We start from the raw sequence: 15,359 nt of genomic DNA on the forward strand, positions 1-15,359 counted from the left end.
ACTTACCGCCCATGTTATGGTCAGTTCTCTGTTGCTTCCACCTCCACCTCCTACATCTGAAGGAGCCACATTAGGTGCTGAAACAAACAAATAAAACCACAAAAGAGAGGCCATGTAATTTTTTCTGATGTTAGATTTCTTATTCACTTAGAAACCATACACATTTTTTTTCCTTTTACTAGAAAAGACAAGCTGCACACGATACACTCAATTATAATGACAATGCCCCAGATTTGCTATAATAATCTGATTTTCTGCCAAGATAAAAATTAATTCAGTGCTACATGAAATGTGCTGGATTCCTTCATTAAAAGGTAGTGAAGCAAATTTGCCTTCCCTTTTTAAATTTTTTCTGTGTCCTTTCATTTAATATGACTTTGAAAGACTGGACTCATTTTGTTGGGAAAATATTTCACAGCTCTTGTTTTGAACTCTATAAACTTCTAACAACATACTGTTGGGTTAGTTTCATGCCTCAGTCTACAAATAACTGTTAAGAAATGGAACATGCACATTAACGTAGGATTGTACTTCCCAAAGATATTTGGAAACATTACAAATCTTTTTACAAAATGTTTTTGTGTTCTCATTTTCAATGCCTAAATCTCTTCGGGAACCCTGTCCTGTCAGGGTTCTTCTCCCTTACTTCTATCTTTTTATAACATCATTCAATTTTTCAGTCTCTACTGTAGTGACTATCCTTTGTAAACTCTCAGCCTTAAAAATCATCCTATAATACTGCTTTACACTTAACCTCCAAGCCATCTCACCCTTTCCTGTCACTGAGGTGCAAAGAAGAACTGATACATGATTATTTTTGTACTTCACTCTATAATCACTTTTTAATGATGCATAATCTGTTTTCTATGTCTTCATATTACTGAAATCACTCTCTCAAAAATCACAAAATTGCTTTTAACTACCAAGTCCAATGGCTTCTTTGTTTTTCTCCAAGTTATTCTCTCTCCTTGGAAGTCCTTCAGGATGTGTGCTATATATTATTAGATTTGTAGGTGGCTCACTGGTAAAGAATCTGCCTACAATGCAGAAGATGTAGATTCAATCCCTAGGTTGGGAAGATCCCCTGGAGAAGGAAATGGCAACCCACTTCCGTATTTTTGTCTGGGAAATCTCATGGACAAAATGAATGTGCTGGTTTACTTCAACAAAAGATAGTGAAGCAGATTTGCCTTCCCATGTTTTATTTATTTGAAAACCTATAGTCCATAGATTACAAAACAGTTGAACATGACTAAAAAATAAGATTAAATACTGTCTTACTGTAGGCTACATCTTATTGGATTTGCATCTAATTGGAGTTGTACAGATAAATATGAAAGCAGTTTATTCCTGTACTTCAAGCCCTTGGAGACCAGCTACCCAACTACATGGAAGAAGACTGTGTCTTGACTGAGAACACACATTTTCCCACACAACTGCTATGACTCAGTCTGAGATATTATTCCCAGTTCTCTTAACATTTTAAAGAACAGATGAAATGTCATTTCTTCCTTGACTTTCCAAACAGCCCTCTCAAAAGGAAACAGCAACACCTTGGAAAGAGTATTTATTTACAGATCCTAATGTAACTGTGATTCTCAAATACTTCAAAATTTCCTCTATGTTAGTCATGAAAATTCTTTGCTGAACTATGTATAGTAATTATACAGAAACAAACAAAATGGAAGCTATTTTTTTATATCTATAAAATTATATGGTTTACTTTCCAGATTAAGAAATTAATGTGAAGTTTGAGGGATTTTTTTATTCAACTGTCACCACATGAGAGTTAGAAATTAAATTTAGTGCATGGGGGTGTTAAAAGTTAATTTACTTGTAGCACTTTAGACGAAATACATATTAAAGGAGTCCTCAGGCCTAGAAAAGAAGATAACCTCAAGGGCCCTTGCTGAACCATCTGACTTCCGGGATGGCAAAACTAAACTTTAAGTCCCACCCTGATACTCAGGGCAGACTGCATCAGCCTGGGACCCACCATCCGCTGCCCGGAACCCCGCCCGCCCGGCCGCCCCTGTTTATCAGCAGACTGCCATCTCAGCTAAAGATTACCCAGAACGCCCCGCCTGACTAAATCTTCCCGAATCACTTCTGCAAAACCTCCCCTTAAATATGAAGCCTCCCTAGTCCCGCACGGCTCAACCTGGTCGTTAGACGGACTATCGTCCCTCCTTGCCTGAATAAAGGTAATCTGTCTCCATTAAGGTCATCTTCCTTTCTTCATTGCCTCGTCTGAACTATATCTTACACATATTTAAGGCTGAAACATTAGAATACTCTTGGAAATTCTTTAAACTCCGTAACTCATGTTCTGAAGCCCAAACTCTACCTGCTATAGAGAAACAAAAAGCATGTTGTCTTGCAATCAATGAATAAATCAAATTTTGTGTGTTTAAGTATAAATATTGTGGTGACTGGCAAATAGTTTCAAAAGTAACTCCAGAATAATTTATTATACTGAAATTTGTTGAATCAGGTATTGCCTTCATCAGGGCAAGTATTATTTGCCAAAGCATTTCACTATAATCCATTTTATTATAATCAATATGAACCTTTCTTATTTAGAAAAGATCTAAAAATAGAGTCTGCTTATGTTATAGTGAATGTTTTTCCCATTTCATAACACTTATTTTAAAGATAATTTTGCTCTTCAAAGATCACCCATCGAGTTCAATATGCTGAAAACAAGACAAAGAAACACTCAGAAATAAAGGTAGCTGTATCTCTTAATAGAGTGTCATATACATTACTTGGAATAATAATTGATTTAATTTCCTTTGAGCTTTGAATGTTCAGTTGTAAATTTAGCAGCTAAGGGACATTTTTTTCACAAGGGAATTGGACATATAACCTACACATCTGACATGAATCTGAGCAACTAGTTCTGTGTTTGTATTTAGTCCTGCAGAAACAGGAGGACTTGGCCAAATAGTGATTCTGTTCAAGGAAGTAAATTACCCTGAGCACAAGGAAGTTTCTTTAACTTTAGGCTCCAGGGCATTTAACAGTGAACAAACTAGGCATTCTCTTAATGATAAATCATTAAAAATAATTTTAATAAATATTTTGTAAAAATATAAAGTTCTTGAATTAATCACAAATAAACAATGAAAGGTAATGAGGTTTTTTAATTCACGCTTTTGCCATGATTTCAGTCTAATAGGGATTCTTTGTTGATGTTTATAGGATGGCTTTGAATTTTAGTTGTAGATCTAGAAAATATTTAAAAAGAAAATCAAGCCAATACCCTGATTCATCTTTCCTATGTTATGAAACTAATGCTGTCAATTTTACTTTTAGATTTAGCACTTAAATAATTTGCATAGAAGTACCTTTGGGGACTTTAGCATTTTATTTAACAATATGCAAATCACCTTGGGACACAATTCTAAATTATAAAAATCATGGAGTAGAGGCTCTTGACTTAGAATATATTGATTATTCAGTTCTTGTTAATTATTGCTTTAATTTAAATAGCTATTTTTACAGAGATAAAGTTACCATGGATGTATTGGGTTGATCAAAAAAGATCATTTGGGTTTTTCCATAATATCATCCAGAAAAACTTGAATAAACTTCCTGGCTAACCCAATAGCTTCTTATTTTAATTTGCATCAGAATTTCTTTGTGATTTAAAACAAATTTTTTAGTAAGAAATTCAAAATAGCAAGTAATACTCTAGAGTCTAGATAAACAAAGCGATTAAAGTCTTACATCTGCTTTTATTCTATCTGTAAATATGTTTTCTTTCTGAAGAGATTAATAAAATTAATAAAGTCAAAAAATTAATAAAATCAAATGAACTGCATGTTTGGATATTCAAATGAGTTGCCCATAACCCATGATCTACTGTTCTGATGGTGGAGCATATTGTTAACAATTTTAATGCATCTACCATGTTAAATTGATGCTCTTTGCAGGTGAGGACGATCCCTTGGGGCAGGGCATGGTGACCCACTCCAGTATTCTTGTCTGGAGAATCCCATGACAGAGAAGCCTGGCAGGCTATGGTCCATAGCGTTGCAAAGAGTCTGACAAAACTGAAGCAATCTAGCACACACGCATCAGATAAAAGAGATATAGGGTCTGAGATAGTTCACAAATATATTAATGTCTTTAGGGCTTATCAGGCCAAATTTGTTGTTTGCTTATTAATCTAAATTTTGCTGTCAAACAGGAAATTTAAAAGCATGTGACAGAGTAAATTTGTTAATTTCTCAGTGGAATGTTAGTCTAAAAACAAGTAATCTGGGGAAAGTTCAGATGGGCAGAAAAGAATGCTATGAACTGAAATAATCATAATAAATAGTAAATTTATTATTAATATAAAGAACTCAGACCAATTATGGATATTTCATTTAAGTGAAAGAATGAACACTTCCCAAGTTTATCTCACTGTATTAAAAACAAAAGCATCTAATGCATATTTTAACTTTATTTTGAACAAAACAAATTGCATTTATTAATGGATTTGTCTAAATTTTATTTTTTTTTCTAAATTTTAATATACAATTATCACTATAGCTTTGATCACTACTTTTCTTTTCATTATCCTCTATTCACTTACAATTTCCAGAACCATCCTCTTTTCCTTCTTGTTCCTCTCTTTTCCTACAAATAATTTTAAGTACCAGATATAGATACTATGCTGTGATAAGCACTAAAGTTACAATATGAATAAAATCTGATTTCAGTCCTGAAGATGCTAATATAGTACAAGCTAAATATGTACAACTAGTTTTAACTCATATGTTAAATATCTACAATGTATTAAAAAATCCCCAGTAACAGTTTGCTGGATGACTGTATGAAGTGAAAGTCGCTCAGTCGTGTCCGACTCTGTGTGACCCCATGGACTGTATAGTCCATGGAATTCTCCAGACCAGAATACTGGAGTGAGTAGCCTTTTCCTTCTCCAGGGGATCTTCCCAACCCAGGGATCCAACCCAGGTCTCCCACATTGCAGGTGGATTCTTAACCAGCTGAGCCACAAGGAAAGCTCAAGAATACTGGAGTGGGTAGCCTATCCCTTCTACAACTGGGGTCTCCTGAACTGCAGACAGATTCTTTACCAACTGAGGTATGAGGGAAGGACCAGATGAAAGTATGAATGAATGTAAGAAAGCCCAGTGTATTAAGACTCATCTAGAACTTCGAAAGGATTTTTATGTATCACACCTAGCTGGATACTCAGGTTAGCACTTTTAAAACAAGATTTTTCTATTGTATTATTAGTGACAGCTACTGAATTTAATATAGCATCTTACTGGCTATTAAATATGTTCTTGATACCATTCTTCTCCTTTATCAAACATATCTAAAAAATAAAAGTATATGAAAGAGCAGAAGAGCTTCATTGGACATGAAATTAAAGTTTTAAACAAGGTATGAAAGTGTTGATTCCAGTGTTATAGTATTTTTTCTCTTTTCCTTCTTAGTTGTATCTGGTAAATAAATGGCAAAAGCTTTCAAAGCAAACCTGAGTATACCCTTTTAGGATACTGACTTGTCAACTGTACCTGCAGAGCTATTAGCCATAAGGGTTTGGTCTTAAAATGACACATCACTTTGAAGGATGCTTTTGTTATCTCTCATTTACAGTCAAAATTAAATGGGTTACAAACACATCTTCTAATTCTTCATTTGGGACCATCCATTTTATAATGCACTTGTCTGAAACCAAAGAATATACCCAACTGTGCCTTGCGATCTTAACATTAAGTAATTGGACAGATAAGGGTGTATGCTACACTAGATAATGTCCTGTCTTTCAGTCAGCATAATGAGCCACACAGTACCCTTCCCATCAAATGGAAACTAGCCTTTATCTCATATAACAAATGTTGGCATCTCTTAGAGACTTGATATAATGGTACATGACAAGACAAATAACCCCGTGTTTCAGAAAGTATTGTTTTGTAAGGATAAAAAATATAAATGTCCAATTTTATGAATACTCAATTTTTCAAAAACAAGATGAAAGAAAAAACAGAAATTAAAGAGAAAGTCTGTTGAATTTTATTGTATTAAATATATAGACACATTCTTGTAAGATTATATGATCCTCTACTATGTTTAGAAAAATGGAAACATTGCCAAATGTGGTGATTTATTACAGAGTAGATAATATTTTCTTATAAGCATATTAAAGCATAAAATGAGCATTGAGAACATAATAAAAATTTGATTCAGCAAATATTATGTACTTGAAAGTACTAACTTTGCTTTCCTTACATGTTTCTAATCATTATAAGATTTCATAAGGAAAATAATTTCCACTTAGAGATGAGAAAATTGAAGTTTAGGGAGTTTGAGTAATGTGCCTCTAATTACAGAGATTTTAAATGATGGAACCAATATTCTACTAAAGGATCAATGTCCCAGAGCTTTAATACTGCACATTGTTCTTGTAGGAAGTTGTTTAGGAACAAAGCTTTTATTATTACAAAGCCCTTAATTTGAATTCCAGCTCTGCTTCACATTAACTGAATGAGATATTGACTTCTTTGTCTGTAAATCAGAAATAATAATACAAGTGAATAAAGTTATTGTGGGAATTAAATGGAGCAATGAAAGTAGAGAGTTTAGCACTCTGAGATAACACACAGAAAGTACCTAAATGATAGTAGGCATAAACGTTGATTAATAAAGGATCTAAAATATTTTCTTACGAAAGGTTAACAAATGTATTACAGAGTATAGGCTTTATTTTTTCACAATTGAAAGGAATGCATCATTTCACTATATCACTATAGAGTCATATCTTGCATTGCGAATAAGACTGTTACTACTTCATGTGTTTGTTTTGTGTTTGAAGGCTTTTAAGAGAAGTTGTTTTCCAAGCACACTAGAGAGAGAATTAAGTCCTTAACAAAATACATTTCAGCAAACATAATGTTAGAGGTGATACTTAATGAAGGTGATGCCAAAAGTTATTGGTTGAAAGTAATAACCTTACCAAAATTTTAGGTTTGATATCAGTCTGAAACAAATTGTTCCCAGCATTTCTAAAGATAAGAAAACATTAAGGTTGGAAAGTCTTCAGAGTTACATGAAAACTCCTGGCAAAATGGACATAAAAAGTATTCTAGTCTTCTAAATATGATATTAAATATAAATTATATTCAGAGATTCACATATGAAAGAGTTAGATTAAATCTTTCTTTCTGAACATTTTTATTGTTGCTCTTAAAAACATATTTCATTTAATTGATTGTACACTGAGATTAAAAAATAAAAAATCTAAATTCTTATGATAATTCTGACCAAATGATCAACCAAAGTATACTAAAGCAATAAGTTTTGAAATAAATAATTTTTTGGTAACAAAATTTCTCAGAAGGAAAAGGGAGGGTCTACTAACATCATCAGTGCCAGAGAAAATATCTTCCCTCCCCATGAACAATGTTATTTTTGGATTAGAATTAATTCACATTTTGCTGGTCAATATAGGACAGAAAATTAATCAAGCTCCATGAAATTAAAAAAAAAAAAAGCTGATATCTGAGGTAAATCTGTTATAATTTTTAACTGAAATTGGTTTATTTTGACTGACTTAATCATTTGATATTTTTGCAATTTTATTTAGAAAATGAATACTTGTTGAAGCAAGTACATGATCTCTCAGCATGAATTATGTGGTTTAAACAACCAGTCAGATAATGTCCCAGTTCCTTTTTATTTTTGATTTTTAAGAAGGGACAACTGTGTTCAGTTCATCACATAGAAGGTTCTATTACAAACATAGGAGGCTTTAATAATAAAAAGCAAACTCAAGGGTCCTGGCTATCTGGTATCTGCATTCTCTAAAGCTGCAATTTATATTATCTCTGTATCCTAATGAGATTTATGTGAGGTAGAGTAAAAGAAACAATTGTGTTCATTTCACAGGTGGATATATGAAGGCAAATAAAAAATGGTATTTAAGTCATATATTTTTGTAATTGAGAATGAAATGTGAATTTCTACTAGAACACTAATAAAGTTTCATATAAATGACTGTGCTTTTAAAACCTGCTTGAAAAACCACCTTTAAGAGAGAAAGGTGAATGCATCAGGTCTGGATTTGAATTCTGAATATTGAATATAGTTATATCAACCTAGGCAAACTATCTAGTGTCTCTGAGTTTACTGCTTATTAATGAGTATTGGATTATAATACCTTCCATTAAAACTATTAAAAAAACTAAGATCATGGCATTTGGCCCCATTACTTCATGGCAAATAGAAGGGGAAAAGGTGGAAGCAATGACAGATTTCCTCTATTTTGGCTTTAAAATCATTGTGGCCAGTGACCACAGCCATGAAATCAGAAGACAATTGCTTCTTGGCAGGAAAGGTACGACAGACCTAGACAGTGTGTTGAAAAGCAGATAAATCACTCTGCAGACACAAGTCAGTATAGTTAAGGCTGTGGTCTTCCTAGTGGTCATGTAGGGTTGTGGAGAGCCGGACTGTAAAGAAGGCAGAGGGCCAAAGAATTGATGCCTTTGAACAGTGGTGCTAGAGAAGACTCCTGAGAGTTCCTTGGACAGCAAGATCAAACCAGTCAATCTTAAAGGAAATCAACCCTGAATATTCATTAGAAGGACTGATGCTGAAGCTGAAGCTTTTATTTTGGTCAACTGATGCGAACAGCTGCATCATTGGAAAAGTCCCTGCTTCTGGGAAAGCTTGAGGGCAGAAGGAAAAGAGGGCATCAGAGGATGAAATGGTTGAAGGCATCTCCTATCAAATGGACATGAAGTTGAGCAAATTCCAGGAGATAGTGAGGGACTGGGAAGCCTGGTGTGCTGCTGTCCATGGGGTTGCAAAGAGTCAGACCCAATTGGGCGACTGAACAATAACAACAATACAATCAGATCAGATCAGATCAGATCAGTCGCTCAGTCATGTCCAACTCTTTGCGACCCCATGAATCGCAGCACACCAGGCCTCCCTGTCCATCACCAACTCCCAGAGCTCACTGAGACTCACGTCCATCGAGTTAGTGATGCCATCCAGCCATCTCATCCTCTGTCGTCCCCTTCTCCTCCTGCCCCCAATCCCTCCCAGCATCAGAGTCTTTTCCAATGAGTCAACTCTTCGCATGAGGTGGCCAAAGTACTGGAGTTTCAGCTTTAGCATCATTCCTTCCAAAGAAATCCCAGGGCTGATCTCCTTTAGAATGGACTGGTTGGATCTCCTTGCAGTCCAAGGGACTCTCAAGAGTCTTCTCCAACACCACACTGCAAAAGCATCAATTCTTTGGCACTCAGCTTTCTTCACAGTCCAACTCTCACATCCATACATGACCACAGGAAAAACCATAGCCTTGACTAGACGAAACTTTGTTGGCAAGGTAATGTCTCTGCCTTTGAAGATGCTATCTAGGTTGGTCATAACTTTCCTTCCAAGGAGTAAGTGTCTTTTAATTTCATGGCTGCAGTCACCATCTGTAGTGATTTTGGAGCCCAGAAAAATAAAGTCTGACACTGTTTCCACTGTTTCCCCATATATCCCACAACTGCACAACTGCACTCATCTCACACGCTAGTAAAGTAATGCTCAAAATTCTCCAAGCCAGGCTTCAGGAATATGTGAACCGTGAACTTCCTGATGTTCAAGCTGGTTTTAGAAAAGGCAGAGGAACCAGAAATCAAATTGCCAACATCCGCTGGATCATAGAAAAAGCAAGAGAGTTCCAGAAAAACATCTATTTCTGCTTTATTGACTATGCCAAAGCCTTTGACTGTGTGGATCACAATAAACTGTGGACAATTCTGAAAGAAATGGGAATACCAGACCACCTGATCTGCCGCTTGAGAAATTTGTATGCAGGTCAGGAAGCAACAGTTAGAACTGGACATGGAACAACAGACTGGTTCCAAATAGGAAAAGGAGTACGTCAAGGCTGTATATTGTCACCCTGCTTATTTAACTTATATGCAGAGTACATCATGAGAAATGCTGGACTGGAAGAAACACAAACTGGAATCAAGATTGCCGGGAGAAATATCAATAACCTCAGATATGCAGATGACATCACCCTTATGGCAGAAAGTGAAGAGGAACTAAAAAGCCTCTTGATGAAAGTGAAAGTGGAGAGTGAAAAAGTTGGCTTAAAGCTCAACATTCAGAAAACAATATAATACCTACCTCAAAATATTATTAGGAGGATTAACTGAAATATATGTGAAAATACTCAGCATAGATCAGTATTTTAGTGTTTCTATTCTTCTTTTATTATAGAATCATCTATTTTATCTGGTAAATTACATGAAGTTACATGAAACTTTAAGACAGAGTTTACTGATGGCAGTCTCCGTGAATAATTTAGCTTTAAAAACTACAGACAGTACAATTCATAATTATATTTAGAAGTTAGGCCAAGGGATTGATGTAGCCAGAAATGGATAAATGTTATTAAGATAACACAGCAGAATTTTAATGGTGTTCTGTCATCCATTTAAAATATTTTTCCCCAAATAAAGCACTGAAGTTTGGCAAGGCATAGTAAAAATAAACAAACTCAGAGAGTCTACAAAACATTTTCTTTTTCATAGACAAGGAATGATAAAGAAAAGTTATTATTAGAATCAGAACAATATTTTTGCCCAGAAATGCAAGGGAGAAGGAAAACAGAGTGGAATATTTCTTGTATGAACAATTATTAAAATGGAGTTGGTGTTCAGCATAAAAATTGGACCTAAATTGGAAGAACAGCTATGGTTGAGCTGAAAAGAGCACATTTAGAGTGGCACCTAATACTCAAAAGAACATATTATAACTATTTCTAAGGTGCTCTGACTCCCCAGGTGTACAGATCTGAGAGTGTCCTTCACTCATCCTACTCTCCTGCTCATACTTCCATCCATGTGACCATTCAGTTATAAATGTCTCTGAAAGACAGAAAAAAATGTGAGCCTTCTAGATCAAGGGAACTGTCTACATGACTCTGCCTGGTTAAGATTCACAATTTACATTAAAATTTATATTCTAAATGGGCTTCCCTGGTGGCTCAGATGGCAAGGAATCTGACAGCAATGTGGGAGACCCGGGTTTGATCCCTGGGTAGGGAAGACCCCCTGGAGAAGGGAATGGCAACCCACTCCAGTATTCTTACTTGGGGAATTCCATGGACAGAGGAGCCTGGTGGGCTACAGTCAGACATACTGAGAGACTAACACCTTCACTTATATTCTAAACGCCAAATTCATTTAAGTAGTGTCTAGAGGATCACAGACTTGCCTCTATTTACCTCTTTCCCATTAATTATGTAAAAATATTTTAAAGCTTTATATCTTCTCTTTTGATTTTTGACTTCTTGGCGCATAATGTGCATACATGTGTGATATACATATATATATATACATTTTTAATTACTTACTTCACAGCATTATTTCCCAATATGTTCAATTATGTATTAAAGTGTCACTGAATTTATAAAACCTTAAAATTTTAAAACGTTTTTTCTACATACCAGCGCCATCTGTTTTAATTTTGTTTGATGGTATACTGGGCTCTCCTATACCCAATGTATTGGTTGCTACCACACGAAATTCATATTCCATCCATGGGATTAAATCCACTGCTCTTGCTGCCTCCATGTTTCCTTCAATAATTGGGGGATCTAAATAAAACAAATATTAAATAGAGAATATTAGTTGAGTAATATCACTCTTATAATTCCCTATTTTTATTTTACTCTTTTGAGAAAATGGCACATATTCCACTAAGTCAAATATAAATAAAAACTAGGATGACAAAATGTTAATTACATTTAAAGAAGTAGGAAGAGAGGTCCTTAAGAAAATCTTAGACCCTAGAAAGACAGACACACATATGTATCATTTATTTAGTAAGTATAGGCCAGGTGCACCAAGATTCTGCTCTTCTAACTGACTCCCAGTTCAGGTCTTTGCTGCTAGTCCACCGGCTACACTCTGAACACTGAGAATATGTATTCTGAAGACAGAATCCAGAAAAATTCTTGACCCGAGGGTATCATTCAGGAAGATAAAATTTTTCTGGACTCAAACTGATATAGTGTATAGGTAGCAAATGATTGATTAGTACAGTACCTATATGTTTATACCCTTTTGTTGTAAGCTTTTTAGATTTAAACCCAAATCATTTGGGGCAGTTATTAATGTTAAAATAATTCATTCAGATTTATTTAATATTCAGAATTTATGCTACTAGATATTAACAGGTAAATTATACCTTAGGGGTAAGATATGCTTCAAGATTGCTTATTTAGTTGAGGTATTAGAAAACATACAACCAAGGCAGGACCATACATTATTTTAAGTTCAGTTCAGTTTAGTTCAGTCGCTCAGTCGTGTCCGACTCTGCAACCCCATGAATTGCAGCATGCCAGGCCTCCCTGTCTATCACCAACTCCCGGAGTTCACTCAAATTCATGTCCATCGAGTTGGTGATGCCATCCAGCCATCTCATCCTCTGTCATCCCTTTCTCCTTTTGCCCCCAATCCCTCCCAGCATCAGAGTCTTTTCCAATGAGTCAACTCTTCGCATGAGGTGGCCAAAGTACTGGAGTTTCAGCTTTAGCATCATTCCTTCCAAAGAAATCCCAGGGCTGATCTCCTTTAGAATGGACTGGTTGGATCTCCTTGCAGTCCAAGGGACTCTCAAGAGTCTTCTCCAACACCACAGTTCAAAAGCATCAATTCTTTGGCGCTCAGCTTTCTTCACAGTCCAACTCTCACATCCATTCATGACCACAGGAAAAACCATAGCCTTGACTAGATGGACCTTTGTTGGCAAAGTAATGTCTCTGCTTTTCAATATGCTGTCTAGGTTGGTCATAACTTTCCTTCCAAGAAGTAAGCATCTTTTAATTTCATGGCTGCAGTCACCATCTGCAGTGATTTTGGAGCCCCCAAAATAAAGTCTGACACTGTTTCCACTGTTTCCCCATCTAGTTCCCATGAAGTGATGGGACCAGATGCCATGATCTTCGTTTTCTGAATGTTGAGCTTTAAGCCAACTTTTTCACTCTCCACTTTCACTTTCATCAAAAGGCTTTTTAGTTCCTCTTCACTTTCTGCCATAAGGATGGTGTCATCTGAATAAGTTAGTTCTCCTAAAATATTTTTTAGGGCTTCCCTAAAAAATTCTTCAACGGTAAAGAATCTGCCTGTCAATATGGGTTCAAACCCTGGGTTGGGAAGATCCCCTGGAGAATGTAAAGGCAACCCACTCCAGTATTCTTGCCTGGGAAATCCCATAGATAGGAATTACTTATTTATCTATTTATGTATTAATCCAGGTAAGCAATAGTTCATTGGACATGGCTTAGCCACTAAACAACAACAAAATACTTTCACATGTCTTTAATAATCAATCTACACATACATATGCATATAAAACAGATGTACATCATTTATTTGAAAAATGTGTTCCCTTAGGCTTGCATATGACTCATTATCTTATTACTTAGGGAATTCCTAAATCTTTATGTAACACTGCAGACCATGAATACGTAGCTTTTTAAGATACTGTACCAACGGCCACCATAAATGCTGAGCATCACAGTGTCAGTTTCTACTTTTGGACAAATTCCTATACAGCTCAGCCTATCCCATGTGTCACATTGTCACATGCGGCAGAACTCTCCTAGACACTAATTTTACCATCCAATGTCTTATTTTGTTAAGGACTTGTTTTATATATTTGACATATTTTTGACATTCTGATGAAAACTTTGGCTTTGCTTTTGCCTGTTTTAATTCTGCCTCTTTATCTTCTATCTCCTCCACCACACTCTCACACCATATCTGAATCTGTTTGTCTTACTTCATATACATAAGAACAAATTTTAGGTAATTGGAAGAGGGAAGATGAAGTTTTGAATGTGCAGGACTCTTCACAGAGAAAGGGAAAACACAGGGCTCATTGTTATGACACTGGGTAGAGTCTTTCTTGGAGAAGGCGATGGCACCCCACTCCAGTACTTTTGCCTGGAGAATCCCATGGACGGAGGAGCCTGGTAGGCTGCAGTCCATGGGGTCGTGAAGAGTCGGACACGACTGAGCAACTTCACTTTCACTTTTCACTTGCATGCATTGGAGAAGGAAATGGCAACCCACTCCAGTGTTCTTGCCTGGAGAATCCCAGGGATGGGGGAGCCTGGTGGGCTGCCATCCATGGGGTCGCACAGAGTCGGACACGACTGCAGTGATTTAACAACAGAGTCTTCCTCACTAGATGCCTTTTAATGATTTTGAGCTTCCATGATTTGAATGGTGATTGTCCCTCCCCTGCCAAAAGATATGTCTATGTTCAAATCACCAGAACCTTGAATGTGACTTTGTTTTGCAAAGAATTTATCAACCATTTTAATTTTAAGACTAAAACAAAGTTAAAAATCTTTAGCTAAAATCATCCTGGATTGTCTAGATGGATCCTAAATCCAATGACCAATGTTCTTATAAGAGAAACACAACAAGGAAACATAGAGAAGAGGAGGCCGAAATGTGAACACAAAGGCAAAAACCGAAGTGAAGCAGCCACATGCCAAGGAGTATTTAGAGCCTCTGGAAGCTGGGAAAGACAAGAAACGGGTTGTTCCCTGAGATCCTTGGAGACAGTACAGCCCTGCCAACACCATGATTTTGTACTTCTGTTGTTGTAAACCACCAAATCTGTGGTAACATGTTACGACAGCTGCTGCTGCTAAGTCGCTTCAGTCGTGTCTGACTCTGTGTGACCCCATAGATGGCAGCCCACCAGGCTCCTCCATCCCTGGGATTCTCCAGGTAAGAACACTGGAGTGGGTTTCCATTTCCTTCTCCATGCATGAAAGTGAAAAGTGAAAGTGAAGTCACTCAGTCGTGTCTGACTCTTAGCGACCCCATCCCACCCGGCTTCTCTGTCCATGGGATTTTCCAGGCAAGACTACTGGAGTAGGGTGCCATTGCCTTCACTGTTATGACAGCCCTAGGGAATTAATACCGAGATTTAGAGGCAGAGACTGATGGAAATATCTGTGAGTTTGTAAATCTGGAAAGTACAAGTTAAAAAGTATAACAGAAGGGTCAAGGAGGCAGTTGGATATTCTCCTCTGCTACTTATGCTGTGAAACCCCAGCCCCATTTAAATGTCTGAAGAATGGAAATGTTGAAACTGTTCTAAAGGGCCATTCTTGGCAAGGACATGGTGCTCTCAAGATGGTAAAACCTACACTGGGGCTTTTCCAAGCAGCTGGGCAGTCAACAGGTAGGGGCAGGTGAAGTCTGGCTCAGAACAGGAATACCCTGATGGATGTGCAGTAAAAACTGCAGCTGATAAACTGACTCCAAACATGCATGAAGGTCCAATACTAAAATAGCTCCAAA

The 15,359-nt window shown here is 36.5% G+C and overlaps 1 protein-coding gene across 2 annotated transcripts in view; it reads right to left on the bottom strand.

The window, feature by feature from the left end:
* Positions 1-15,359, bottom strand: part of CNTN1 (contactin 1) — a 409,422-nt gene that overhangs the window by 69,860 nt on the left and 324,203 nt on the right. For both annotated transcript variants that reach the window (XM_061416436.1, XM_061416437.1), the window contains 2 exons: positions 11,480-11,629; positions 7-77 (listed from right to left, as the gene is read on the bottom strand). In XM_061416436.1, the coding sequence (XP_061272420.1) occupies positions 7-77; positions 11,480-11,629 (221 nt within the window). The remainder of the gene's footprint in view (positions 1-6; positions 78-11,479; positions 11,630-15,359) is intronic.

This window comes from Bos javanicus, chromosome 5 (genome assembly GCF_032452875.1).
Source record: "Bos javanicus breed banteng chromosome 5, ARS-OSU_banteng_1.0, whole genome shotgun sequence".
In the NCBI taxonomy this organism is placed as follows: domain Eukaryota; kingdom Metazoa; phylum Chordata; class Mammalia; order Artiodactyla; family Bovidae; genus Bos; species Bos javanicus.